This window comes from Camelus dromedarius, chromosome 16, assembly GCF_036321535.1.
Source record: "Camelus dromedarius isolate mCamDro1 chromosome 16, mCamDro1.pat, whole genome shotgun sequence".
NCBI classification, from domain to species: domain Eukaryota; kingdom Metazoa; phylum Chordata; class Mammalia; order Artiodactyla; family Camelidae; genus Camelus; species Camelus dromedarius.
Window position 1 is genome coordinate 25,111,039 of NC_087451.1, and position 27,469 is coordinate 25,138,507.

The window sequence follows — 27,469 nt, forward strand, 5'->3', positions numbered from 1 at the left end:
ATGCCCGCCAAAGGACTCTCAGCCCTGGCCACCAGGTATGGCCAGAATCCGGGCGTGTGTGGGAGAGTGGGCTTTAAAGCTGTCAGACTAGGGGAAGGGTGGGGAGGGAGAGCGCTTTCCCATTTAGGGGGCTTCGTCCACGAGGCAAGATCCAATGCTGTGACAAGCACATGAAAAGATGCTCAATGTTGCTAACTATCAGAAAAATGCAAATCAAAACTGCAATGAGGTATCACTTCACGTATCAAAAAGTCTGCAAATAATAGATGCTGGAGAGGGTGTGGAGAAAAGGGAACCCTCCTACACTGTTGGTGGAAATGTAAATTGGTGTAGCCATTATGGAAAACAGTATGGAGGTTCCTTAAAAAAATAAAAAATAATTACCCATATGATCTAGCAATCTCACTCCTGGACATATATTTGAAGGAAATTCTAATTCAAAAAGATACATGCACCCCAATGTTCACAGCAGCACTATTTACACTAGTCAAGACATGGAAGCAACCTAAATGGCCTGGATGACTGGATAAAGAAGCTATTTATACACACACACACACACACATATATACATATAATGGAATACTACTCAGCCATTAAAAAGAATGAACTAATGCAATTTGCAGCAATATGGAAGGACCCAGAGGAGATCAAACTAAGTGAAGTAAGTCAGACAGACAAAGACAAATATCATATGATATCAGTTACATGTGGAACCTAAAAACAATGATACAAATGAACTTATTTACAAAATAGAAATAGACTCACAGACACAGAAAACAAATTTACGGTTACCAAAGAGGAAGGTGGGGGGAAGCATATATTAGGAGTTTGAGATTAGCAGACACACACGACTGTATATAAAATAGGTAAACAAGATCCTGCTGTACAGCACAGGGAACTACTTTCAATTTCTTGTAATAGCCCATAATGGAAAAGAATCTGAAAAAGAATATATACATACACACATATATATATATGTGTGTATGTATAACTGAATCACTATGCTGTACACCTGAAACTAACACGACCTTGTAAATCAACTAGACTTCCACATAAAAGATCCAAGTCCCGCAGCCAGCAAGCCAGTCACCCACCTGCGCCGTGCGGCTGCAGGGGAACCTGGCCAGCAGAGAGCAGGGATCGGGAAGCTGGGCCGAACGAGGAGCGCACAGCCGCCTCTGAGTCACCCCTAGAGGACAGGGAAGAAAGGCCGGCAGGGACCAACGCCAACGCGGACAACTTGGCACCCCTTCCGTGGCCCAGCTGGCCGGGCGGTTTAGGGAGCAGGCAGCTGCTGCCAAGGACACACTAGCCAGAAAAACAAGAAGGAAACCTCGCTGCTCCATCTCTCTCTTCCCCTCAAGGCAGAGCTGGGCCAGAATGGGGAGAAGTCACCGCCCAGTGCAAACCACACTCCTAAAGTCAAGGTGAAGAGCTCTCCTCTGATGGAGAAGCTTCAGGCCAGTTTAGCCTTTGATCCAGCAGCCCTGCTTCCTGCGGCCTCACCCATGAGTCCTGGACTCAAGGCCATGGTGTTGCCCTTTCACAGCCTGCCAGCTACCCCCAGCAGCCCTGGCGTGCGTTCTCGGGCCAGTGAGCCAAAGGGGTGCCCATCAGCTCCAGCCAGCCTCCTGGAGGCAGCCGTCTGCCCTGTCACAATAAGGTGCAGACCAGGGGCTTGATCAAAAGGCGCCCTCCGTCCAGGCAATTCTGAAGGTCCCAGTCCAACTGTGGGGACCTGGGAGACTTCAGGGCCATGGAGCCCTCCCAGGAGAATGGTGCCAAGGAAGAGAATGGAGGTGATGTGTTCCCCCCATGAGTCAGGCCTCAGGATCCCCTCCTCCGAGCAAGACGTCCAGCAGGACAGAGAAGCAGGAGGAGGAGGGCACGGCCACAGAGGAAGGCCCGCAGCACGAAGAGAAGGCCGGCCAGCATCCAGCCCCAGTCTCCAGCCCCAGCGTCCAGCCCAGGGGCAGAGGGCGGGTGTGGGAGCCCCACGGAGGAGAAAACAGAGGGAAAGCAGATGGAGGAGCCTACGGAGGTGAAGGAGAGGGCGGCCAGCGAAGAAGCTGAGCCCGGGGAAAGAAGCCAAGACGCAAGGGGCCTGAGGAGGCCGCTGTGGGAGAGGAGAGCCCCCCAAAGTCCTCCGGGGGAGCGGAGGCAGCCACAGCCCCAGACAGGGGAAAGGCAGGGAAAAGCAAATGACTCCAGCCCTGACCACGCCCAGCCAGACACCAGCAGTGAGGTCCCGAGACAGAGGGCAACACCCTGCCCAGGACACTAAGATGTGAAGAGGAGCGGACCGTGCTGGTGAGGGAGCTGCTGGACCGTCTCTTTGGAAGCCAGGGAAGCCTTGGCAGAAGCGGGACGTGCTGAGGGTCAGGGGTCCGCCTGGAGGCACAGGGTGCCATTTCCCCACCTCCGTGCCGTAGGATGGAGGGTGGATCTGAGCGCAGCAGATTTTTATCAGCTTGAGTTTGTGTCACTTGACGGACTTGGTTTTAAAAAATATATTTTTAAAACAATCTACTGTGATGACAAGTCCCCAGGGGTACTGGTCAACCTAGGGGGCCCAGGTGCTCTCCCCACCCACCTCTCCCTGTGGCTGACCTCGGAAGCGGCCTGGGATTTAGGGAGTCATATCTGGTTTGGGTAAAGTAAGCGCCTTCTGACTAAAGCTTTCACGATTCTCGGATGTAAGTCAAAAGTCATTTCAGGTGGCTGGAAACAAAAGAGAATCATTGGAAACAGAAACCCTGCAAGTCACCAAAGACCTTCAGTTGCACGGAGGCCCCAGAACAACCCTTTCAGCTGGGTCCACATTTGAACTGGCCCAGCAATTTTGAAAACGCTGGACTAGAAGAGAAAATTACTGAACTATTAAAAAAAAAATGTGTTGGGTCGAGTGAAAAAAAGAAAAGAAAGAAGAGATCCAGGGCTGTGGTGAGAACATCCACAGCTGGTTCAAACAGCCTGTTCGGGCGGGACTCGGCCCGGAGGGACGAGGAGCGACAGCGTTGAGGCAAGGGCAGAACTTGCCCCCATCTTTCCTAACGTTATTATTAAACGTTTATCTACGTTTGTCCACGCATTTACCACTTAGCTCTTTACGACATCTTGCATCTCAGGCTTTCCACCTGATGTTACTTTCCTTCTGCCTGAAGCAAATTCTTTTTTTGCTGTCTTTATTTTTATTGAGGTATAGTTGAATTACAATGTCATGTTGGTTTTTGGTGTACAGCATAGTGATTCGGTTCCACATATATATTCTTTTTCATAATAGGTTATTACAAACTATTGAATACAGTTCCCTGTGCTGTACAGTAGGAACCTGTGGTTCATCTGTTCTGTTTATAGTAGTTTGTATCTGCTAATCCCAAACTCCCAATTTATCCCTACCCACCCCGCCCCAGCTCTTTCCCCTTTGGCAACCACAAGTTTGTTTCTATATCTGTGAATCTCTTTCTGCTTTGTAAATAAGTTCATTTGTGTCATTTTTTTTAAGATTTCATATGTAAGTGATATCATATGATATTTATTTTTCTCTGTCTGACTTACCTAACTTAGTATGATAATCTTTAGGTCTATCCATGTTGCTGCAAATGGCATTATTTCATCCTTTTTTATGCCTGAGTACTATTCCATTGTATATACAGCACATCTTCTTTATCCAGTCATCTGTTGATGGACATTTAGTTGCTTGCCCATCTTGTGAATATGTCTTATCTTGGCTATTATCAATGTCTTGGCTGGTGTGAATAGTGTGAAACAAGCTCGTTAGAGTATCCTTTAGTAAGTTCTGCTGGTGACAATTTTTTTCTGATTTTGTCTGAAAATGTCTAATTTTGTGTCACCTTTGAAATATGTGTTTGATGGGTAAAGGATGCCAGGTTGGTGGTTACTTTTTCTAGCGCACTGAAGATATAATTCCACAGTCCTCTGGCTTCCATCATAGCTGTTGAAAAAATCAGCTGCCAAAGTGTCATTCCTTTGAAGGTAATCTATTTCTCCTACCCTCAGCTAGGTTTAATAATTCTTACTTGTTTTTTGTTTCTTTAAGTATCATTATTCATAACCTAGGTGTGGATTTTTTTCTTCATTTTGTATGGAGTTCATAGTGACTCTTGAATGGATAGGCTGGTTTTTGTCATCCCTTCAGGAAAACTGTCAGCCATTAATTTTTCAAATATTTCCTCTGCTACATTGTTTCTCTTCTCCTGGGGCTTTGATCAAACACATGGTAAACCTTCTCACTGTATTCTCTACGTCTCTAACCCTCCCTACACGCTTCATTCTGGATATTTTCTTCTGACTTGTCTTCCATTTCACAAGTTCTCTCTTTAGCTGTAACTCTGCTTACAGACCCGTCTACTTGGCTATTAGTTTCAGTTATTTTGTTTTTTAGTCCTAGAATTTCTAGTTGCTTCTTTTTCACGTATGCTCTGTCAGTTTTTGTAGTTTCCAGTTCTCTGCCCAAATTTCCAGTCTTGTTTTTTATATCCTTGACCACAGTAAGCAAAGTTATGCTAAAATCTACGTCCAATAATTCTACTATTTGAAGCTCCCATCCGACTGTTTCTATCACTTGCCATTTCTCTTGGCTCTTCCTCCTAAAACATTGTCTCCGCATGTCTGATACCTGTGACTGTGTGTCAGATGTTATATTTGAAAATTGTTTGTGGAAATAATTTGAGACCTTGGGTGTTGAAATCTTATTCCAAGAGGATTTTCACTTGCTTCTATCAGGCACATGGAACACTAGCTAGTAGGATTTTCTTGGCTTACTTTAGGGATTAAGATTTCCTGGGCCACACAGATGACTTGAAGATGGGTTGAGATCCCTGCAGGGCTGGTGCAGCTTTCTCAGAATCCCAGCCCAAAGCAGGCTCTGGGCTCCAACTTCTTCCCTTTAGTCTATGTTGCTATCGAAAGCATCACTCAGCTTCTCAGACTCTTTTCCATGAACAGTGGATGCTCCCAGAGCAGGAGGACCCAAATGCAGGGCTTAATTCACTGGACTTTGTTTTTCTTCTCTATCTTCACCAGGTAATTCTTCATTATCTTTTTATTGCCTCAGTGTCTTTTAATGTTTTGTTCACCCTTTCCAGCTTTCCTTAGCAGGTGGCTGGCTTGTCCAAATGACCTGTTCCACTGTTACTAGAAGAAGAAATCTCTGTTTTGCAAATCTAGGAAATTATTATTGTTATAACCTCCTGACTACTAGTTTTGGGTTCCTTTGATGGGAAAAATGTAATCTAAACTCCCATTTAGGTGTCACAATATAGAGACTACAGAAGAAATAAACTATGTTAAGGCCAAATTGCTTTGGTTCAGGTTTGATTAAAACGAAAATCAGAAGCCACAGTTTTTTTAGAGATAAATTTTACAAAGTTATTGACACAAATGCTTTTGAGAAGGTAAAACACAGGGTTAAAAATTAGCCTTTGGACAGTTAAGAAGAATTTAAAGTTATATCAATATATATTCTGAATTTTGTTATAAATCCTAGTTTTTATCTGCTTATTAAAAAGTTATAAGGAGCTTCCTTTTCCTATAATATCAAAATATTTATTTGAATAGTTTCCTTGAGGTTATGAATGTCTGATATAGAAAACTACATGCGTTAGAATGAATGTTTGTTATAGGACACTGTTCATTAGCTTTGTAAACAGTGTTTGTCATAGGAGATTAATTTTATTCACTGGCTTTATGATAATTAACTTGCTTATTTTACCTCACTGATTTGTTGTAATTAATACAACTAGTATAAAAAGACTATGAGGATTTGCTTAAAATTAGGAACATAATGAAAGAAATTCCTTCTGGTAAAAATTTGCTTTACAAAAATTAAATTTGTTTTACATGTAAATTACAGTGGCTCTAAGAAATTAACTTGGAAATGCAACGCAAAGTATCAGTCACAACTGGGTATTTAGGCTAATGTAATATTCTTGTTTATTTTGATATTCTTGTTTTATTTTAATTCTATTCATGTGTGGATCATCAAATTTCAGAAGATTAAATGATAATACCCTTAAAGCTTCCCTAAGAGTATAAAAACTTTAATGGGTGATGAGTCAGAAGGCATCCGCACTGCTAAATACCATTCATCCCCTTATACTCATCCAATAGACATCCCATTCCGAAACATGGAATAAATGGCTGTTAGCAGGAGGTGGAGGGGAAGACTGGAGGAAGTGGTATAAGCAAATTGCTCTGGCGTCAGACTGACCCTGATTGAAATCATGTCTCTACGACTTATGATCCTGTGATAAGTGACCTGAGCCTCAGTAGTCATCATCCCTAAATTGGGGGTAATGATGGGAGCCACCTCACACCGGCTTCGGGTGGGGGTGGAGAAGGTAAACGATTACGTGAGATTGTGATTATAAATCACTTAATACTTTTGAGAGCACATGATAAGTACTTAATGAATAATCACGGCTATTGTTAGCTGCCTGGGAGGCATTCAGGTGTCTTGAAAATAAAGGTAGCTCCAGAATTTCTGCTGGGAGGGGCTGCAGCACTGTAGGACCCTGCTTTTACGTTGATTCTACGAAGTTGGAGAGAAAAGGAAGATTTACAGAGACGGGAGCGCTCCCCCCACACCCTTGTGCACTGCTCCTGTCTCGGAGGTTTTCAGGGCATTTCTTGCACTCCTCTGTCCCTTTCGTCCCAACCAACAAACGAGTCAACAAATAGAAAACAGCCCTGCCTAGGTGTTTGGACCCGGAAGGGAAGAGAGGTCGCCACAGTTTCTTGCTTGGTGTGTAGCTGCCTTGCGCTCAGGCCTTGGCTAGATGTCCCTTATGCCTTACACTGACCCAGCAGGGAACCCATTGAGACCAGCCCCGATCGTCCTTGACGTCAGCCAATCTCCCTTTCCAGGGAGAAGGGTCAGGATCCAGGGTTTTATCGGGCACAAATCGCAGTGGTCCCCCTGCGCCAGGCTGGTATCCAGCGCACTTCTGACCCCGGGGACGCGGCGCTGACCCCCTGAAGCCTCTGCTGCGCCGGGGAGGACAAGGTTGGACAGATGTCCATTCTCCGCACCTGCTCAGGTCAGGGACATACTCGGGCGTCCAGAGCCGCGGCCAGTGTCTTGCTCCCGCCCGAACATTCTCCCCACCCAGGGAGAGGCTTGACCTTGGCTCTGGAGCCGACTCTCTAGGTCTGAAACCCAGGCTCCACCTCCAGTTATGTTGCGGCCTTGGTCAGGTTATTTTTCTATGCCCGGTTTCCCCCATACCAAGATCAACTCCAAGGACTATTACCAGTCTGGAGGGTTTGGCACAGCACCTGCGCACAGTAAACTTCCAATATATATCAGGTGCGATTGCCTTACATGCCCCCAAACCAAAACAGACCCATCTATTAATCTGCTCTGATTATATACTGCAAGGACCCCAGGTTCCGGTGACTGCCTCGACTGCAGTCTCAACACTGACACACTGAATCATCTTGGACCAGTCGCCTCCTCTCTGGACCTCAGTTGCTCCGTCCGTCACAGGACGGGCTTCACTGATTTGAAAAACTCAGGCTCCTCCCCCGCAGGAGCGCACGCCTGCAGTGGTCACCCAGCCCCGGGATCAGGGGCCCCAGGGGTGGGAGGCTCGGCACTCTGCTTTAGGGGCAGAGGAAGGTCGAGGTTCATAGGAAACCGGCATTTGAGCAGGGCTCGTAGGATGACCCACTGGAGTACGCCTGGTAAATCCTGGCGAGGCTTTTATATGGCTGTCCTTTCGGAGCTGAGCGTTGGCAGGAGTCGAGCCCTGAAATAAAGCCACTCTCCTTGTCCACGGCCGAGGTCGCGGTGACCGCGGGGCCCCGGAGCCTCACGAGGCGGGTGATGGCTCCGAGTCCCCATCCCGAGGCCCGCACCGGGGCCCGCTCGCTGGGAGCGCGGGGTGCGGCTGCTCTGACTGCCGGCGCCCGGACCACACTCGCGCCAAGGCAGGGCCCCCGGCTCGCGGGGCTCCGGCTCGGAGAGGGCTGACCTGGCGGGGGCCGCGCCCGCAGCGCCGGGACACCGGAGAGCCGCGGGGCCCCGGGCCAGGCGCAGGCGGTGCGCGCGCGTCACGTGGGCGGGCGGGGGGCGGGGCCTGCGCGGCCTCCCGTGAAGCCCCGCGCGGGGAAGGACCGGAACTCCGGGCGGGCGGCTTGTTGATAATATGGCGGCGGGAGCTGCCCGGGCGTCGCGGGGAGGCGGCGGGGCCCACAACCGGAAGAAGGGTCTCTCTTCGGGCTAGCGCGGCGGCCGCTGCGGACCCGGAGGTCCGGGCCGGTTGCTGAATGAGGGGAGCCGGGCCCTCCCCGCGCCAGTCCCCCCGCGCCCTCCGCCCCGACCCGGGCCCCGCCATGTCCTTCTTCCGGCGGAAAGGTAGCGAGGGGCGCGGGCGGCGCGACCGGGCCCGGGGGCGGCGGGCGGCGGGGCCTCGGGGCGGCGGCCCGCCCGGGCTCTGCGGGAGGGACGCGGCCTCCGCGCGGGCGGGCGCTGGGCCCGCTGCCCCGAGGCGTTCGTGCGCCCCGACCCGCGCGAGGCAGTGCCTTTTTCGTCAGGACAGTTTTCCGGTTGTGCGTGTGTGTACAAGAAAGAGGGAATTCCTGCGACTCGTGAGAATATCGAGGGGTCACTGTGTAAAAGCAACACGTGAAAAAATGTTTTCTTCAGCCGGTGCTGTTTTCCTGTTTCCCCTTTTTTTCCAGTTTCCAGCAGGGGGATTCTGCTGTTCCTAAAATGACATTGCTTAACTTAGGGCTAAAAGTTCCTTGATGAAGGCGACTACTTCTTTTGATGACTTAGCAAGTTTACTAAGTACTGGAACCCTAACTTTATAAACAGACTCCTTCTATTCCTGGTTTTCAGTAGTAATAGCTACCTAGTTTTTAAGTAGACGCGGCTTTTAAGTAGGGGTTCCTATCCACAGTGAACGAGTGTGGGTCTTTTTTGGATGATAGTGGTTCTTGTATCAATTCTTGTTGCTTCAGAGAAAATCTCCCGGACAAAAACAGGTTTTGGGAAAAAGACTAAACTAAATCAGGGACTTGGATTCACGTGACAGCCCTACTACTAACTGTGTCACCTGGGACAGAAAAATGTTAACCCACTTTCCTCTCTCAACTGAGACTCAGATGATTCCTAAAGGCCCCATTAAACTCTAGAAATTAAAGAATTCCTTTTAAGTACACACAGAGGTTTAGTAACTGAAGCCATGTGATGAGTGAATGAAACCTCTCAGAATGAATGAAAACCGCTGTGAATGAATGAAGCCGATATTTTTAACCTTGGTGCAGTTAACAGCCCTTTAATTTGTCTGACAGTGTTGAAATGGTTAGTTGGGGGGGTTTTGTTTTTTAAAACAGGAAAGGCATTCTGTGTATAATGGGGCGAATGGCATGTTGCACAATAGACTGTTGTCTCTATTTATTAAATACTTTTGAAAGTCTGCTGTTTGCCAGGCACTGTGCTAGGCCCTCACTGCTGAGCACCAAACAAGACAAAGTCCCTCTACTCATGGAGGTTATTGTCTTCTGGGGTAGGCAGACAATAAATCTCTCTCTCTCTCTTTACAAATTGAGTAAAGTGTTATGAGAGAGAAAACACATATTTTGGTTTGATGTTAGTCAAAGGCCTTAGCAGGTGACCCTGAAACTTAGAGCTGCAGGAACGCAGGAGGTACCATAGAGGCCAAGAAGAGTTTGGAGCCCTTCGGGAAAGAAAAGAAGCCCAGAGCAACTCGGGCGGAGAGGAGGACCAGGGTCAGGTGATTCGGAGCTTTGTGGCTCGCGGTTAGGTTTTATTCCAAGTGCAGAGGCAATATTACTTTAAAATTTTAGAAGAGGAGTGATTTGATCTTATTTAATGTTTTAAAAAGATCATTCTAGGTGCTTTTTGGAGACTGGATGTGGCAAGAATAGAAACTGAAGATGGTCCTATTTAGAGATCCCATCCAGTCTCCAAATACCACTTCTAAATACCACATATCTGCTGGTGAGTCCCAAATTCACATCTCCAGCTTGGATTCTCTGCCCTGAATCCGGACTGTATATCCAACTGCTGGTCCACTTTATACCTCTACCGCGTAGTTGTCTAATGGATCGACTAGTAGATAAATCTTTAGGTTACTGTATCTGAAATTTAACTTCAGATTTAGTCTTCCTAAACCAGTTCATCAGTTTTTCTCAACTCAATAAATTGCATTTCTTGCCTTTTAAAGGATTGCTCGGGCTAAAACCTTAGTACATTCTTGAACCTCTCTCTCCTGCTCTAGATCTGATCCATCGACAAGTCGTCGACCCCAGAACATATCCAGATCCAACCACTTCTTACCATCCTGCTCTAGACAGTCATCTCTACATAAACTGGGTGATTAAGGAAGTCCTCTGAGGGGATGTCATTCCAATCTTAAATGTCAAGAGGAAGCCAGTTTTATATGTAGACCGAGGAAGCAGCATTATGTAGCTCTGGGCTTCAGTTTGGTTTCCCTTCCTCCATCCTTGACCCCTCTGGTATATTTCAGGCCTGTTATATTGCATTTCTTCTCTGTGTTCTTCTCCTGCTCTCTTTCTCTATTAGTCTTCCATTTATACTGGCCTCCTTGTTGTCAGGTAGTTCCTCCTTCAGGGCCTTTGCACTTCTCTCTGTCTGGAAGCCTCTTCCCACAGATACACACCTATTTTGTTCCCCTAGCTCGTTCAGGTTTTGGTTAATTGACATCTTAGTGAAGCTTTCTCTGACCTTCCTGCTTAGGATTGCAGTCCGCAGCCCAGGCCCTCGCCCCCTTGCTGTGCCTTGTTTTTCTCTGCAGCATTTATCACCGTCTGCTTTACCGTGTGTTTTGTTAGGATGGAAGCTGATTTTTGTTCATGGCTATATCCCCATGTCTAGATCAGTGCCTGGGATATACTTAGAAATTTAGTAAATATTTGTTGAATAAGTGAATAAAAATAAGAAAAATATCAGCTAGTAGTACGTGCTGTGCAGGGAATTTAAACAGTGATGTGGGAGCAGATCCCCAGGTGACAGTTTGCATTCAGATAGGAAGGAAAAGCTTGTCTGAGAAGGTGGTATTTAAGCCGAGGTCTCAGTGAGGAAAGAGCATCAGCCTTGCAGAAATAAAAGAAACTACATTCCAGAAAACTGGTAGTGCAAATGTCCTGAGGCAAGGAGGAGCTGGGTTTACTCAAGGATGGAAAGAAGGCTGAAGTTCACTGGGAGAGGAGGGCGAGGGGGTGTGTTTTGGAGATAGAGATGGCATGACTTGAATTTCAAGAGATTGGAGTGAAGGAAAACTGGGAAGCTTTGGAAAGCTTAGAGCTCAGGTAGGAAGAATCAAGAATTCTCCTTTTGCAGTTGTGAGTTTGCAGTAACTCCGGGACAGTCCATGTGGATAGATCAAGGAGGCAGCTGGATGTACAAGTCTGTAGTTCTGAAGGGAGGCCAGAGCTTGAGTTCTGGATCTGGATTTAGAGGCATTTTGCAGGACTCTTTGAGATCATTTAGGGAATACACATGATATATGAAGTAGTTGCATAGAAAGGCTAAGCTACCATAACAAAAAGACGTTAAGTATAATGGCTCAAATAAGATAGGCCTCTGTTTCTCTCTTGTGTAACAGTTCAGTTCCTGGGCATCAGGTGGCTTTGTCTCACCACATTCAGGGATCATTTTTCTCCTATCTTGTTATTCCTCTGTCTCTTAGGGCATAGTCTTTTTTAGCAAAGCCAGATCATAGCTACCTCTGTCAGTTTTCTGACCAGTGACAGGGGAAAGAGTATGGAGGAAAGAGAAGCTTTGGCCAGGAAGTGGCCCTTACCACTTGTGCTCACTTTCTCTTGGTGAGAACCTAGTCGGACGGTCCTGGCCAGCCTTGGGGCTTCTGGGAAATGCAGAGAAGCTCGCCAGCTTGTGCCAGGCTGCAGCCCTCTTGCTAGGAAGGGGAGACCGAGTTCAGTGGCCAGGTAGCACTTCCTGCCATTCTGTGGACTAGGGGAGAGCTCTGGGATTAATCGAGCTTTTCGAAGTTAAGTTGAAGAACTTGAGCCATTGGCAAAGGAGAATCGAAAAGAAAATGCCAGTGATGTAGGAGTGCAATGTCATGGTAGCTAAGAGAAGATAGTATTTCAAAAAGGAGGGACTATTGTATTGAATGTCACTTGGAAGGTCAAGATAAATAGAAATAGCCACTCAGTTTGATAACGCAGAAGTAATTCCTGACTTTTATAAGAGTGGTGTCAGTGGAACAGGTTGAGGGGAGAAAGGGGAGTGAGGAAAATACAAAGAATAAGTGAAAACATAATTCTGCAGAAACTTTGCAGTGGAAAGGGAGAAGAGGGGCAGTAGCCAGAGGCGCTTTTGGGGTGGGCGAGTTTTGTTTAAGCTGAAAGAGCTAGAGGGCTTGTCTGCTGACAGGGAGGCTCCAGTAAGCGCGAGGGGGGGGGGTGGTGACGCAGAGGAGAGTTGTTGCTTGCGGGAGTGAAGTTCTTAAAAAGGCCTTAGGGGCTGGGATGGAAGCTTGTCCGTGTCAGAGTTTGGTTAGGATGCACTGCTGCTGGAACTGACAATTGGTACAACCACGTGTATATGCAAGTTTAAAACCTTCAAACAATGCCATTTATTATTTATGGATACAAACATATTATGGAGTGAAAATGTGGATGGAAACCATAAATATCAATTTATGAGATTGCTTTTCTAGAGAATGAGAAGCTTCTCATTCCTGCCTTCTCTAGGGAGGGGAGAATGAGATCAGGGAGGGACTTCAGTTGTACCTGCAATGTTTTATTTCTTTTAAAAATTCTTCTGAAGCAAATAATGGCATAATGTTAAAATTTGCTAAACCCGAGTGTTCCTTATATTAAAGTGCAGTCTTGCCTTTATGTTTTAAATGTTTCATAATAAAAAGAAATACACAAAAAGGAGAAGTCAGTAGTATAAAATAATGTGGCAGAAATAAACCTAAATAGATCAGTGATCACAATAAATGTAAATAGACTAAAATCTGTATGGCTAAAAATCTAGCAAAAGTCCATATAAGTGGGCTAAAAGATAAAGATTCAGGTTGGATAATAAGCCAAAATCCAGCCATAAGCTATTTACCAGAGGTACAACCAAAACATAAGGACATAGAGAAATTGAAAATAAATGGAAAAGATATACCAGGCAAATATTGACCAGAAGAAAGCTTGTTTGGTAGGTGAAATATTTGAAAGCATAAAATGTTATTAGGGGCTTAAAAGGTCTGTACATTACAATAAAATGAGCAGGGTACTAGGAAGATAAAATTCTGAACTGGTTTGTACTGAAAATTAGTCTCCAAATATATAAAACAAAATATACAGAATTACCAGGAGAAGTCAACAAATTCATAGTTGTAGTTAGAGCTTTAAGAATGTTCATTTTTAGAAATAAAAAGCAGTGATCACCATATACAGAAATGGACTGACCCAGGCAATAAAAAGATGGTGACCTTCACGTTAGATTCCTGTTCTGTACTGTTTAGATGTTAAAAAGATCACGGGAAGGTTCAAAGTAAAAGGATAGAAAACTGTATCAGGGATATATAAACAAAAAGAAAGCTAACATAGTCTTCACAATTACACACACATGAAAAAAAGATGGAAGAGTTCAGTTTTGGGAGGGAAAGGGAATTTGGGAGGGAAAGAGCCATTATTCACAGATAATATGACTGTGTATAAAAAATTCGAGAAAATCTGCACATACACCATAGAACAAGTATTTAAAACTCAGTTGCATCCCTGTATGCCAATATAGACAAAAGACTGTGAAATCTTTATGGAGTTTACAAAACGTAACTGGACATAAAGGGAGACCCAGGTAAGTGGAGGTGTACTATGTTCGTGAATAGAAAGACTCCCTACCAGAAAGATGTGAACTTTCACCCATATTAGTCATTAAGCCAGTGCTATTTAAAAAGAACCTGCCATGGGGGTTTTAGGGTCAGGAAGTTGATCCTATGGTTAATATGGAAGGTACTTTTGAAAAAGGAATGACCGGGGACTTGGCTCTGCCAGAGGCTTATTATGTAGTTAAGTAATTGCAACAGTAGGCCCAGAGACAGACCTCGATCTGTATGGGAAGTTGGCATGTAGAGTTCTTACTCAGTTGGGAAGAGTTGGAATAATTGGTAAGTGATGTTTGTTATCCATTTGGCAAAAAAAAAAAAAAAAATGGAAAAACAATTACGATTTCCTCCCCCCTGTTATGTACATCAGGGGTAGGCAGACTTTCTGTAAAAGGCCAGATAGTGACTGTGTTAGGCTCTGCAGGCTCTGTGGCCTGTCTCGCTCTGTCCTTGTGGCCACAGACAGACAATATGTATACACTGCAAAAAACTGACGGTGGGCTGGATCTGGCCCTTGGGCTGTAGTCCGCCAGCCCCTTATAATACAGAAATGAATTCCAGGTGGATAGGAGCCCAGAATTTGACACAAGAAAAGTAAAGTGGGTTAAAAATAGTCTTGTGTCAGATTCTGTAAGGTTCACACTTGGCTTAAGCTGCCATGCACCTTCCTTCTTGGATGTTAGTATATCTGCGTTAGAATTTCCAGTGTTTTATGTAATGAAGGAGGGATTGTATAATTTTTTAAGAGACAGTTGTTAAACCTTGAGTACTCGAAGTTTTCAAATGTTTGTATTTGATGCTGTGGTGGAAATACCCAGTAAGTAAGAGCCTGTCTTTTTCTTCAGGACGCATCCAGTAGTCAGTGGCACGTGGTCATGATACTATACAATGTCCTAAATTTCCTCTGTCCTAGTCCCTCTTCTAAGCCCTTTACAAGTATTTATTTTTTCACCTGTAGCGCTCTGAGGAAGTCTCCACTGTGACCGGTGGAGAGCCCAACTGGGAAACGGCATGTTCAGTTTTGGGATGTAGGGTGGGGGGTGCTTTTGAGACATCCACTTACATGTGTTATCCACACAGTAACTCTAGAGGCGGAGTTTTTAACCAAAGGTAAAAGAGTGACTTTCTAGAGTCTAGCTGACCGCGGTTGAAATCCTCCCTGATGAAATGATTCTTTCCTAGCTCGTAACAGTGACCTAGTTTCATAAATCAAGGAAACTGAGACTCAGGAAATTAAGGTAACTTATCCAGGGTCACGGGGCTATGGAATGGCAGAGCCAGAATTTGAACCCAGATATTCCGACACTGTCTCTCCTTAAGCACTCAGTGACCAAATGCTGTTCAAAGGTCACTTCCTGAGAGAAGCTTCCCTGACGGTTGCCCTGCCCCCCCTCCAAGGCAGTTAGTCCATTGTTGTGGAACTTTGAACACTCCTCTGTTAGAATGAAGCTTGTCTGGCCTTTACAATGTGTGGAATGGAACTTTCTGACTGTGGAAGTTGGTCATAATGCTCTCTTACCTTCCAGTGAAAGGCAAGGAACAAGACAAGACCTCCGATGTCAAGTCAGTTAAAGGTGAGTCAGCGCTTGGCAGGGGTGGGCTCTTTAATCCTGCTGTTCTGCCTCCTTTAACAATCACCTGTGATTGTGACTTACTTCCCTGTTAGTTTATATGCTCTTCAGCACCAGCATATTGTAACCTCTCACCAACACGCACTTGTTGGCTGCCCCAGTGGTTGCAGTGAATCAGTGTCCTCCTTGTGAGTCACACATCTGATTGTTCCCTAAAAGTGGTTGGTTGACTTTATTTTAAAAAACAAAAAGCAAGCAATACTCTTTACCGAGCAGCCTGACAACTGACCTGAGAAGCCTTGTTTTTCCGTGGTCTGTCTGGAAGCGTGAGGCTTACAGTTCCACTGCCTTACTGCTTTGGATGCATGGCCTTCACGTTTACTCGGAACACTTCGTTGGAGTCGACATGTTATCCTTATCTATGGGGAGGAGCGTGCCTTTTCACATTGGAATCCCTGCTGTAGCTTTGAGAGGTTTCATTATGTCAGTGCACAAAACTGGAGTGGGAAAATTACAATGAAAATTATTCCTATATCCATTATATATAAACTTCATAAATGTAATTTGTTTACATGAAATCTATAGATTGCTGCTTACATTTTTTTAAGTGTTTATATGTTGTGTAGCTAGCGTTGAATATTAACCCCATATGCTCAGTTTGCCAGAGAGACACTAATTATAACTTAAGAGACTTGTGAGATCAGAGAAGTGGGGTGGTTTACAGCCTTATTTTCTGCTTATTTCTGATCATTTAAAACCGGTTGGGTTCCATGTCCATTCATACTGCCTTCTTTAAGCAGAATTTGATTGGCATTGGTAAAGGCTCAAAGCCCTCAGTGAGCAGAGGCTTGTGAAGACTAGGCTAGTGGAAGGAAGGCATGCTGATGTCTGAGGCACACCAGCCTTCTGCCCTAAGCTCTGCCTCTGACGGTGGGACCTTAGGGAGTCGTGTGACTTCCCTCCTTTGTAAGACGGGGGGGTTTGGCCTACCTAAGCTCTGAATGTGTACCAGGCTAAAATAGTCCCTTGTTCTGTTTGTGACAGTCCACAATCTGTGCTTAGCATTCACTGACTTTAGAATAAGACAGAAGCAGCAGAGGACGCAGGCCCTCCAGAAGTTTGCAGTCTGATTAGAAGGACAAGCTTAGAGCAGCAGCAGGTGAACTGAAAGAGTGACAGCTCCGGTTTATTGAGCACCTCTTCTGTTCCAGGCGTTAGACGGAACTGTGGCTGTAGCTGTAGCTGTAACCAGAAAAGACTTAGACCCAGACCCCGCCCTCCTCCACCTTACAGTTTGGTGGGGGAGCAGCATTAATCCAGTGATTCCACAGATGGCCTGGGTGAGGCCAGCAGTGATGGAGATAAAGAGACCTGGGCAGATGATTGAGGAGATGAAATGGGCAGAGCTTTGTTCTTGATTAAGTGTAAGGTATGGGGGGAGAAGGTTAAGGTTAATACCCACCTTTCTGCTTGCCTAAGGCTGTGACTGGTGCAGAGCCCAGCTGGGAAATTACATGTTCAGTTTTGGGATGTGAGGTGGGAAGTGCTTTTGAGACTGATATACATGTGTTACCTTGTCCCCACGATAACTCTAGAGTTGGAGTTTTTAACCAAAGATAAAAGAGTGACTTTCTAGAGTCTAGCAGACCAAGGTTGAAATCCTGCTTCTTGAAGTGACTCCTACGTCTTTGACTTACGGCTACGACTAAGTACTTACCTTTTTCTGTTTGTGTACTCATCTCCAAAATGAGGAAAACACTGGACTTGCAAGATTGTTGTGAGAGATAAATGAAATAAGAAACCAGTACAGTGCCTGGTACATAGTAGGTGGTACATTGGGGGCTGTTACTGTCTCGTTTCAACAGAGGCGTTTATAGTATCACAAGGAGTTTGGGGGAGTTTGAGCTCAGCAAATGGTGTCTGAAGACTTCGTAGAAGTGAGACTTGACCCGTGGGAACACTAGGAAGGGTTTGAATGGAAGAGTTGATTCTTTCTCTTTTTCCCCTACCAGCCCAGCTTCTTATTTCTTGAGTATATACTGGGCAGAGGGACCTTCAGACTAGTTAAGGGAAATTTTTACAGATAGATTAAGGTCAGAATGTAGAGGGTCTTAAGGACCAGAAAAGAGAGTTGAGAGAAAACGGGGAGTCACTCTGGGCTTTTGAACAGGATGTTGGTGCTTTACATATGGCCTTTGTGAAAGGCGAGTTACATAGGGTGGAGGCCTAGAAGTGCTTCTGCTGTAACGCAGAAAAATCTGTACTAAGGGTGTGGTGTTGAGAATAAACAGGTGAGTATCTTGCAGAAAAAGTCAACAGATTTTGAGCTTTGGGGACCAGTGGGCTGAGCAGAGAGAGGGAAGTTAAAGATGGAGAATCGGTCTGGAAGAGAATGTGGGAAGTTTGACATTTGGACAAATTGGTCTCGAGATCGTAAAGTCAAAGTGAGGATGACTAGTAGCAAATAAAAGAGACAGGGGACTGAATCCCAGATCAGAGGTCAGCCTGAGATGCAGATCGGGGTTCGCACCTGGCCTCCAGTCCACAGAGCTGTGCCATCGGAGCTGTCGCTGAGAGGCCCACGGCCAGGGTGTGCGTGAGGCTTTCCCCCGCAATCAGCCGGAGTTACTATTAACTCTGTTTTGTCTATTCTAGATAACCATTAGATTTTAGATATCTATTTTACCTAGACTTCTGTCTGATTTACAGACATATTAGGGTCCCACTTAAGTTTATTTGAGTGGGGTGAGCTTACAGCTAAAAAAAAGTTTGAAGAAGATTGCTCTAGTAATAACTGAAGGCTTGAGAATAAATGTGCTTTGTAGCAGAAAGAATAAAAGAACAGAGAAGCTGCAGAAGAAGAGGGCTCATGGAAGGAGGCCGTACCTGACACATTTAATAAATGGATTCTGAAAGGCTGAGAGGGGAGGCAGAGGGAGAGGAAGTGGTAGTGGAGGGTAGGGCCACGGAGACCTAGGAAGGTGGGATGTCGGGAAGGAGCAAGTGAAGTAAGTCATTCTAATAGAGAAGGTAAGGAGGAGGAAAGAAGCCTTGCACGAAGGAATTCATAGTATTTCACACCATCATCCACATCTAATTAGGAGACAGTTAGGGAACCTCACTGTTCTTATAGAATGTTATTTGTAGTTTCTTGTCTCTACCAAAAAAACCTAGATATTATTGTTTATAAACTTGCCAAAATGATTTTGCTGCATTCAGCATATCATAAAAAATAAAAACCAAAGAAAACTTCCTTATGTAATTGAAAAAAATCATTTAAAGACAGCTTTATTGCATGATAGACTAATAAATGCCTGGAAAACAGGTATGGATGTGTGTACCTGCTCCATCCTGTAGACACATCTCAGAGGAACAGATTGAATTACACCACCATGTATTCTCCATAGGAAATATTACGTGGGATTACTCAGACTCTGTGTCCAGGAACTGTTTGCTCAGGTTGAGAGCACTTCAGCTTACCTGTTAACTGCTCAGTAAAACAAGTGGCGCCAGGCACAAGTTCAGTTATCTCAGAGTATTTATGTTGAGGGTGTGGAATGCTAAGTGACCTGTATCCTTTCTAGCCTTCTTGCTATAGCAACGCACTAATCTGAAATTTCTTAAAAAACCTTTAAGAAGAGTCTCTGATATTTGTGTGGGATAAATTGAATAGGTGGAATTTTAATTCAGCTGTAGCAACAAGTTCATAGGGTTCTTTGACCATGTTGTAATATGGAGTTGATTATTTCCTATTAATTCATTGAACTCTGATCATAAATGTTTTACTAGATGGTGAGATTTTGTTACTCAATTAAAAAGTAAAATAAGTTGTTCTGAAGCATATTTTTCTAATTTTTCCCCCTAAGCTTTTATTTTGCGATTTTAGTTTCGTTCCTTCGGCAAGAAGGATTAAGGAATTGAGAGAGGTCTGTGTTTCAGAATGCTGGCTTTGGTACTTTCTGTCCTCAGAAGTTCTCAAAGAGAACGTTCTCAAAGAAAGAGCTCTCTTAAGTTTCATTTTTGGCACAGTATTTTGAGATTTATAAATAATAGTAGGGTGTTTTCCAATTTTCTGCTGCTTGGTTAATTTATCTTTTCCCTAAGTATTTTTTGTTGAGTGTATGTACTTAAGTGTTACAAAATCGAATTTTTAAAGTTCCCTTAGGAGACAGTTTTAGGCTATCATTTGTGTTTAATTTTTAATAATTTTTTGAAAAATTATAGCTTCAATCTCCGTACATTCCCCACAAAAAAGCACTAAAAATCATGCCTTGCTGGAGGCTGCAGGACCAAGTCACGTTGCAATCAATGCCATTTCCGCCAACATGGACTCCTTTTCAAGTAGCAGGACCGCGACACTTAAGAAGCAGCCAAGCCACATGGAGGCCGCTCATTTTGGGGACCTGGGTAAGTGACTCTGTGTTTGTTAACTTCCAGTAGGAGGAGGAATTTGAGTATGGTGTGTGAAACTCCTGCCGGAGGGACTGGGCTTTGAAAAAACATGTTTAAACTGAAATAACAGCTCTGAGTGTAACGGATGGTACCATGTTGTGTAAATTTAAACAGCATGCCCAACAGAAAAATGGGCCATTTCCAGAAGAAGAAATATATCTGGCTACTAAATATATGAAAAAAATGCTTCATTTCACTAGTACTCAGTGAAATGCAAATTAAAATGATGAGTCAACGTTTCCCCTAATACATCAGCAGATACTTAGTTTGATAATTGAATGTTAATGTAGATGCAGAGAAAGAGCCGCTCCTGTTTAGTGGAGGTGTAATTTGGTAACAGTTTTTTGGAAGACAGCTTGCAAGTATTTATCAAAAATAAAATATAAGATCTAGCCCTCAGATATGCTCCCATATGTGCACAAAAATGCATGTACACGTAGAAGGCTGTCGATTGCAATATTGTGTATGATGGCAAAAACTTGGGAGCAACGTATGAATATCCCTCAACAAGGAAGTAAAGTTGTGATGCAGCCATTCTCTGCAGCGCTGTGTAGCCATTTAGAAGTCTGAAGAGGACGTCGAGGTACGCTCAAGGGAGGAGAGCTGGTCACCTCGTGCTGTACACAGCAGGGTCTCTGTCATGTTAAAATAATTCCTCCCTCTCCCTGCAAAAAAACAAAAGGGTACACAGAGGTCCTTGTTTTCTGAACGTTTGTTGCCCACATTTCTGCACGTATAAAAATTGTGTGTAACTTTTTCGCAAATTGAAAAAAATCCATGAATGGATTAAATTCTAATACAATTAGTTCCTCTTTCGATAACTCTCTCTGCCTGCTTAACATTTTGTGTGTATTCAAAGCCGAGGTGTCAGAGTCTTTGTGGGTCACGCTCGGCCGTGTGCTGCAAATGACATCCGTGTTGGTCACAAAGTAAAATTGTAAGTTTTATTGGATTACTCATATGTCTGGTGGGAATGTAAAAATGGCACAGCCACCCTAGAAAACAGTTTGGCAGGTTCTTATAAAGCTAAACATGCAATTACCATGTGACCCAGCAGTTGCAGTTTTAGGCATTTATCCCAGAAAATGGAAAGTTATGTTCACAAAAAAACCAATGTTCATAGCAGTGTGAAAGCTAAAAATTGGATATCCTTCAGCAGGTGAGCAGTTAAACACTGGTACCTCCATGTCACAGAGCACTGCTCAGCGAGGTGAAAAGAACAAACTGCTGATACGCAGGACAGCTTGGCTGAATCAAGGGGATGATGCCAACAGGTGTTAGTCCCATCTTGAAATGACAAAATGATAGACATGGAGAACAGATCAGTGTTTGCCAGAGGTTTGGGATGTGAGAGTTGGTTATGAAAGGCCACCCAAGGGACCCTTATATTACTGGATCTGTTCTGTCTTCATGGTGTTTACACAAATCTGTGCATGTGATAAAGTTGCATAGAACTGTGCACACACACGAGGGATAAAGTTGCATAGAACTGTGCACACACACGAGGGAGTACTACTAAAACCGGGGAGATCTGAATAAGATCGGTGGATTGTGTCAGTGTCAGTATCTTGGTGTGATACTGAACTGTGGTTTGAAAGATGTTACCCTTGGGGGAAACTGGATAAAGTGTGCATGTGAGCTCTCGGTATTACTCCTTACAGCTGTGTGTGAATCCACCATCATCTCAAAATTAAAAGTTTAATTTAAAAAAAATTAAGTCTTGCAAAGATCAAGATTTCCTGCAGTTCATGAAAGAGGTGTTGACATTGACAATAAGATAGCCAGCAAGGATGAGATCCACGAAGTGCTTCAGAAGAAACATCAAAAGGTTAAGAAAAGCCCTTTTGAGGAATTGATGAAGCCCCAGTTGATTTTATGAAAATGAGTCTCTTTACATCATGCTGTGAACATTTAAACCTTTTTTATTTTTTTCTTTGTTCTAATAATCAGCTTGTGGTTATAACCTAAATTTAGTTAAGTATAAAATAAACTTTTATTATGTTTTATTAAGTTTAGTTTTATTTTTCAAGATAAAACCCCAGAGCTGACTCTTTACTCTGTTATAAATAATGCTGAAGAGTTGATAACATCTTCCCAGCTGTATCCACACATCCACAGTTCTTCCTCGGGGTGGGTTCCTGGAAGTGGAGTCACTGGACTGAAAGTTGTGCGGATGGCCGAGGCCGTCCCGTCGTTGCTGAACGCTCCTCCAGAAGGGTCTTGTCTGTTCACGGCTCCATTGTCAGTGGCTTGAGCCTGTTACCTGTTATGCTGTGCTCTTGTTAGTGCTTCTTTTTTTTTTTTTTTTTTTTTTTTAATCTTCCAATTTGACAGGAAAAACGCTCTTGTATTAATTTGCTTTTCTGGAATTTTTAGTGAGGTTGTAATTTTTTCCATATTTTATTGGCCTTTTTTCTTTGGGGCTAGTGTCATGTAAGATGTTTTCCTTAAGAATTTACGTGGTCTGAGTTGCCATGAAAAGAATGATCAGGGTTAATTGAGTAACAAAGACCTTTTTAATAAGTTTTGGACCATTGTTATCTGTTACTGAACTGCTAATTCTTTTGCTTCTTTTAGGCAGATCTTGTCTGGACTACCAGACTCAAGAGACCAAATCAAGTCTTTCAAAGACCCTTGAACAAGTCCTGCGTGACACTGCTGTCCTCCCTTATTTCATTCAATTCATGGAACTTCGGAGAATGGAGCATTTAGTTAAATTTTGGTTAGAAGCTGAGAGTTTTCACTCTACAACTTGGTCCCGAATAAGAGCACACAGTCTGAACACAGTGAAGCAGAGCTCATTGGCTGAGCCTGTCTCTCCGTCTAAAAAGCACGAGACCACAGCAGCTTTTGTCGCCGAGTCTCTTGACAAGCGATTGGAGGATTCTCGCTCAGCACCATTGCCTCTGACTCCATCGGAAGGGACTGACCTGAACTCCAGAACTAGCAACACTCAGAATCACTTGCTGCTCTCCCAGGAATGTCACAGTGCTCCTTCTCTCCACCTGGAAATGGCCAGAACTGGGGCTCGTCCAAGTTCCACAGACACCCAGGAGTCCTCCAGACTGACAGTAGCCAGTAGAAATAGTCCCTCCTCTCCACTAAAGGAACTGTCTGGAAAATTAATGAAAAGTAAGTAGGTGATTTTTGTGTCGCTTTATCCTTTTTAAAAAAAAAATTTTAAATCATTTTACAAAGTGGAACTTGAGATGGGGATTGTTGAGTTGGAATAGTTTCCAACATTGTTAGTTAAAGACCACCCTTAGCCTGCTGGGTTGCCTTCGTCCCGTGGCCGTAACTGCAGGGCATTTCTGGGCTCTCTGTTCTTCTGTTCCGTGATGTGTATGTTCCTTCACCAGTACCACACTGTCTTGATTATGGCAGCTTTGTAGTCAGTCTTACAATTGGATAATATGAGTCCTGCAAGTTTGCTCTTTTTCAGAATTGTTTTTTCTATTCTAGCTATTTTTTCCATCAGTATAAATTTTAGAATAATCTTGTCTATATCTACAGGAAACCCTGCTGGAATTTTTATTGGAATTGCATTCAACTTATAGGTCAGTTTGAGGAGAATTTACGTCTTACCTGTATCAAGTCTTCAAATCCACAGAGATGATGTATCTTCATTTTCTTAGGTCTGGTTTCTTTCATCAGCATTGTACAGTTTTCAGCATATAGATCCTTCACGTGTTTTATTTCCCCTTTTTGGTGGCATTGTAAATAGTATTTACATTTTTGTTTGTTTGTTTCTAGTTTTTCATTGCTAGTATATAGAAATATGATTGACTTTTATATGTTGATTTTCTATGGCTGTATTTCTCACTTGTCACCTCTAGGAGCTTTCTGTAGATCGCTTGAAATTCTTGTCTTGTTCCTGGTCTTGGAAAGTATTCAGTCTTTCACCATCAAGGATGGGGTTGGCTGTGGGTTTTTGCAAATGTCCTGTATCAGGTTGATGAAGTTCCCTTATTGTTTACTGAGAGTTGTTGTCTGAATCATGAATGGTGTTGAACTTTGTCGAGTGTTTTCCCCGTGTCATTTGATATGACCATGTGGTTTTCCTTCTTTGTCTGTTAATATGATGGACTACATTGATTTTTTAAAAATATGTTGAATAAACGTGCATTCCCAGGGTAAGTCCCATTTGGTTGTGGAGTATCAGCCTTTTCATACGTTGCTGTACTGGATCTCCTAGTATTTCTTGAGCATTTTTGTGTCTGTGTTTTCATGGGTGTCAGCATGCCGTCGTCTTGCATTGCTTTTATCTGGTGTTGTATCAGCATATTTCTGGCCCCATAAAATGAGTTGTCATTTCATGGAAAACAGCTGACAGCGTTTGGTGACCAGTGGTAAAATTTTTCAAGTGAATCTTAGAATTTGGAAAACTTGTATTCATTACCGTGGGTTTTGACAGCTTTAAAGAGTGTTCCAGTAAGATCATGGTGGTAATGGCAATGTGATTTCTTTTTTTACACTATATTATGCGATGTTTCAGCATCTGGAAGATCTTCATAAGTCAGTGAACCAATATTTTCTAAAATATTTGAAAGCATGTAATGTTATAAAATCATTTGTGAGTAGAAGACTTTTCAACATAGGAGCTAGACCAGTAGATTTTAATGTAACAGAATACAAGTTCATTAATGTGGTTTCAGATTCTACATTCTAACCTTTAAGTAACTACCACTTTTCAAGTTTTGATATATCAAAGAAGAATATATCCACAGTTATCTCAGAAAGCTATTAAAATACTCCTTTTCCCAATTACACATCTCTGAGGCCAGATTTTCTTAATATAAATAAAACAAAACCACCTCTGTGTTTGCAGCACTCCTGACACCACATGTGTGGGTTTCCCACACCAAGCAACTCTCCAGTTCTCTGTGGACAGCGGCGGGGTATCCTACAGTGCATTTCATCCTGACACTACCCAGAGTTAACTGCAGACCCCCAGGTTAAGGGCTCAGTCCCACATGATGGCTACCCACTTCAGATGCTTGTCACAGGTCCCAAGTTGTCACCTTGGTTCTGGCCAACCAGCTGTAAACCAGGGGTTCCCACTACCCCTTCCTCGTTTCAGCAATTTGCTATAATGGCTCAAAGAACTCAGGAGAACACTTTGTTTACATTTATTGGTTTATTGTAAAGGATATTATAAAGGATAGAAAGGAACAGCCAGGTGGTAGGTCCGCAAGGCAAGGTCCAGAAGGGTCCCAAGTGCAGGAGCGTCTGTCTGTACGGGGTTGGGGTGCCTCACCCTCCTGGCACGTGGATACGGTCACCCGCCCAGAAGTGGGGCGGGGAGGGGTACGGCTTCGTCACGCGGCACGACTGATGGAATCACTGCCATTGGTGATCAGCTGATGGCCCCCAGCCCCTCCACCCTCCCTGGAGGTTGGGCGTGGGGCCTTCTCACAACCGGGCCCCACTCCACCGGTCACCTCATCACCATAAACCTCTCCGAGGGCGGAAAGGGTAACAAAGGATGCTCCTCTGGCCCTGCCGCTGGAGACTCTGTGGGTTTTAGGAGCTCTGTGCCAGGAACCAGGACAAAGACTGTGTGTGCACGTGCGTATGTGTGTGCGTGTGCCTGTGCATGTGCATGCATTTCTTCTCACACCACCAGAGCCCCATGTATTTCAGCCAAAACTAAGTAGCACAACAGGTTGAAGGGCAAAACAGATACGAGAATGTATTTGCTATCAAGACAAGTAGAGTTGCAGAATGGGAAACAGTGCCCTCTTCTCACTAACTTTGTCAGTTATTTTCTATTGAAATTGGTGTTTATGTTAAATTCTAACAGATTTAGTGTTGTTAATTTAACTGAATAATTTTTCTCATTTTAACTTTTAATACCTTTATATCTATAGATAAAATTCACATAAACAAAAGCTCTTATGGGCCTCAGTAATTTTGAAGATTGCAAAGTCCCAAGACTGAAAAGTTTGAAATCATTGTTGTAACCTTCCAGGGTTGTTGAAAGTCAAATGAATGTATTCATGAATGTGCAATTTGGTAAAAGTATTTTAAATGTAGACTTATAAATAATTTTTGAGCCCCCACTGTGTGAGCCCTTCAGGTAATGGCTGTAGAAGTGCTGTGGGACAAGGCTGCACACAAGTGAGTCCTGTTAAGGAGCTTGTTGGCTCAGATGGGGCGTGGGGGGGCGGTTCACATGTCACGCGCCTCTGCTCCGCAGACCGGATAGTGTGAAAGCAGCACTACGATGGAGCGTGTTTTGTCCAAAGTATGTTAATAAGTAGTATTTGTAATAAAAAGTGCGTACATCTCTGTGTGCGTGCGCATGGGCCTGGGCGCACTGCAGAGCCCTGCTCTGCGTGAATGTGGTCCAGTACCACCCAAGGTGCCGTGTGGTTTTTGAAGTTGTCCCCTTCTTGCCTTGCAGGTATAGAACAAGATGCAGTGAATACTTTTACCAAATATATCTCTCCAGATGCTGCTAAGCCAATACCCATTACAGAAGCAATGAGAAACGACATCATAGGTAAGCAGTGCTTGAAGTGATGCCCCACAATGCCTGTTTTTGGTAATTGATTCAGAGAGTTTTTCATGAACGTGAAATTCAGCAAGTCCCTTGGTCGTCTGTTTTCAGGGTACTTTATTACGTCTGACTGTAGCTCACTCAAAAAGTTCCTCTCTTACTTGTTGGGCCCAGATTAGTAGATTCTGAGTTGAATTAACAGCAGCAAGAACACCAGTAGCACGCGTTTACTGAGCACTCACTGTGTCCCAGACAGCATTCTAAGCACTTTCCAAGGATAACCTCATTTATTCTTCTAAAGAACCTTGTGGCATAAACACAGTTGTTACTTTGTATGTGAGGAAGCACAGAGAAGGTAAGTAATGTGCCCAGGGTCACGGCTCAGACCTGACAGCATCAGGATTTGAAACCAGACCCTCACGTGTTAACTAGTATGCTATTGGTAGTGTTTTTCAAACTGTGGGTTAGGACCGGTCTCCCCTTATGTCCTTACCCCCCTGCCAAAAAAAGGACTCAACTAGAAAGATCAAAGTGCTTCATAGTAGCCAGGGCAGACAACCACCGTTTCAGAAGACTGTTTCCATCATATGTGCACGTGTATGTGTACACTGAGTCACGTAAATACATTTTTCTGTAGGTCATAATGAAAGAATGAAAGCTTTTACTGTGTTGTATCAGAAAGACCTCAGGGGCACCGGAAATCACAGATAGAAGTGGTTCGTGAGCAAATATTTGTCATAGTCCCATCAAGTCCTGCTCCTAAGTTTTGAATTTTTATTACAAAAATTAGTATTTTCGATTTATGAGCTGAAGCCCGTTGCCCTGCTCCCGGCAGCCTCTCGCCAGCCGGGGTGCTCTGGGCCTCCACTCCTCGGCGGGGCTGCAGCCCCGGGCCCCACCGTGCGCTCGCATCTGCCCACCGTGCCACCTGGCCTGCCGGGAGAGCATCCTACTGGTTTCCTTTCTTCTCCCACATGCACGAACGCCTGTAACTCGTGGGTCTCATGACTGTTGGTGGCTTGTCCCCACCTCCTGGCCGTTTGGGGTTTCCACCAGGTTTTGTCGCAGATGTTGTCGTG

General features: G+C 44.2%; 1 protein-coding gene and 1 pseudogene across 2 annotated transcripts in view; both read left to right on the forward strand.

The window, feature by feature from the left end:
* LOC105085105 (capZ-interacting protein-like) lies at positions 1-7,000 on the forward strand (annotated as a pseudogene).
* A 1,154-nt stretch (positions 7,001-8,154) lies between these two features.
* Positions 8,155-27,469, forward strand: part of AKAP10 (A-kinase anchoring protein 10) — a 45,650-nt gene continuing 26,335 nt past the window's right edge. Inside the window, exons 1-5 of one of the 2 annotated variants that reach the window (XM_031467543.2) lie at positions 8,155-8,380; positions 15,392-15,439; positions 19,661-19,843; positions 22,466-23,020; positions 26,295-26,393. In XM_031467543.2, coding sequence (XP_031323403.2) covers positions 8,293-8,380; positions 15,392-15,439; positions 19,661-19,843; positions 22,466-23,020; positions 26,295-26,393 — 973 coding nt within the window. In that variant the 5' untranslated portion in view covers positions 8,155-8,292. The remainder of the gene's footprint in view (positions 8,381-15,391; positions 15,440-19,660; positions 19,844-22,465; positions 23,021-26,294; positions 26,394-27,469) is intronic. The other variant, XM_031467544.2, reaches the window with a different exon arrangement.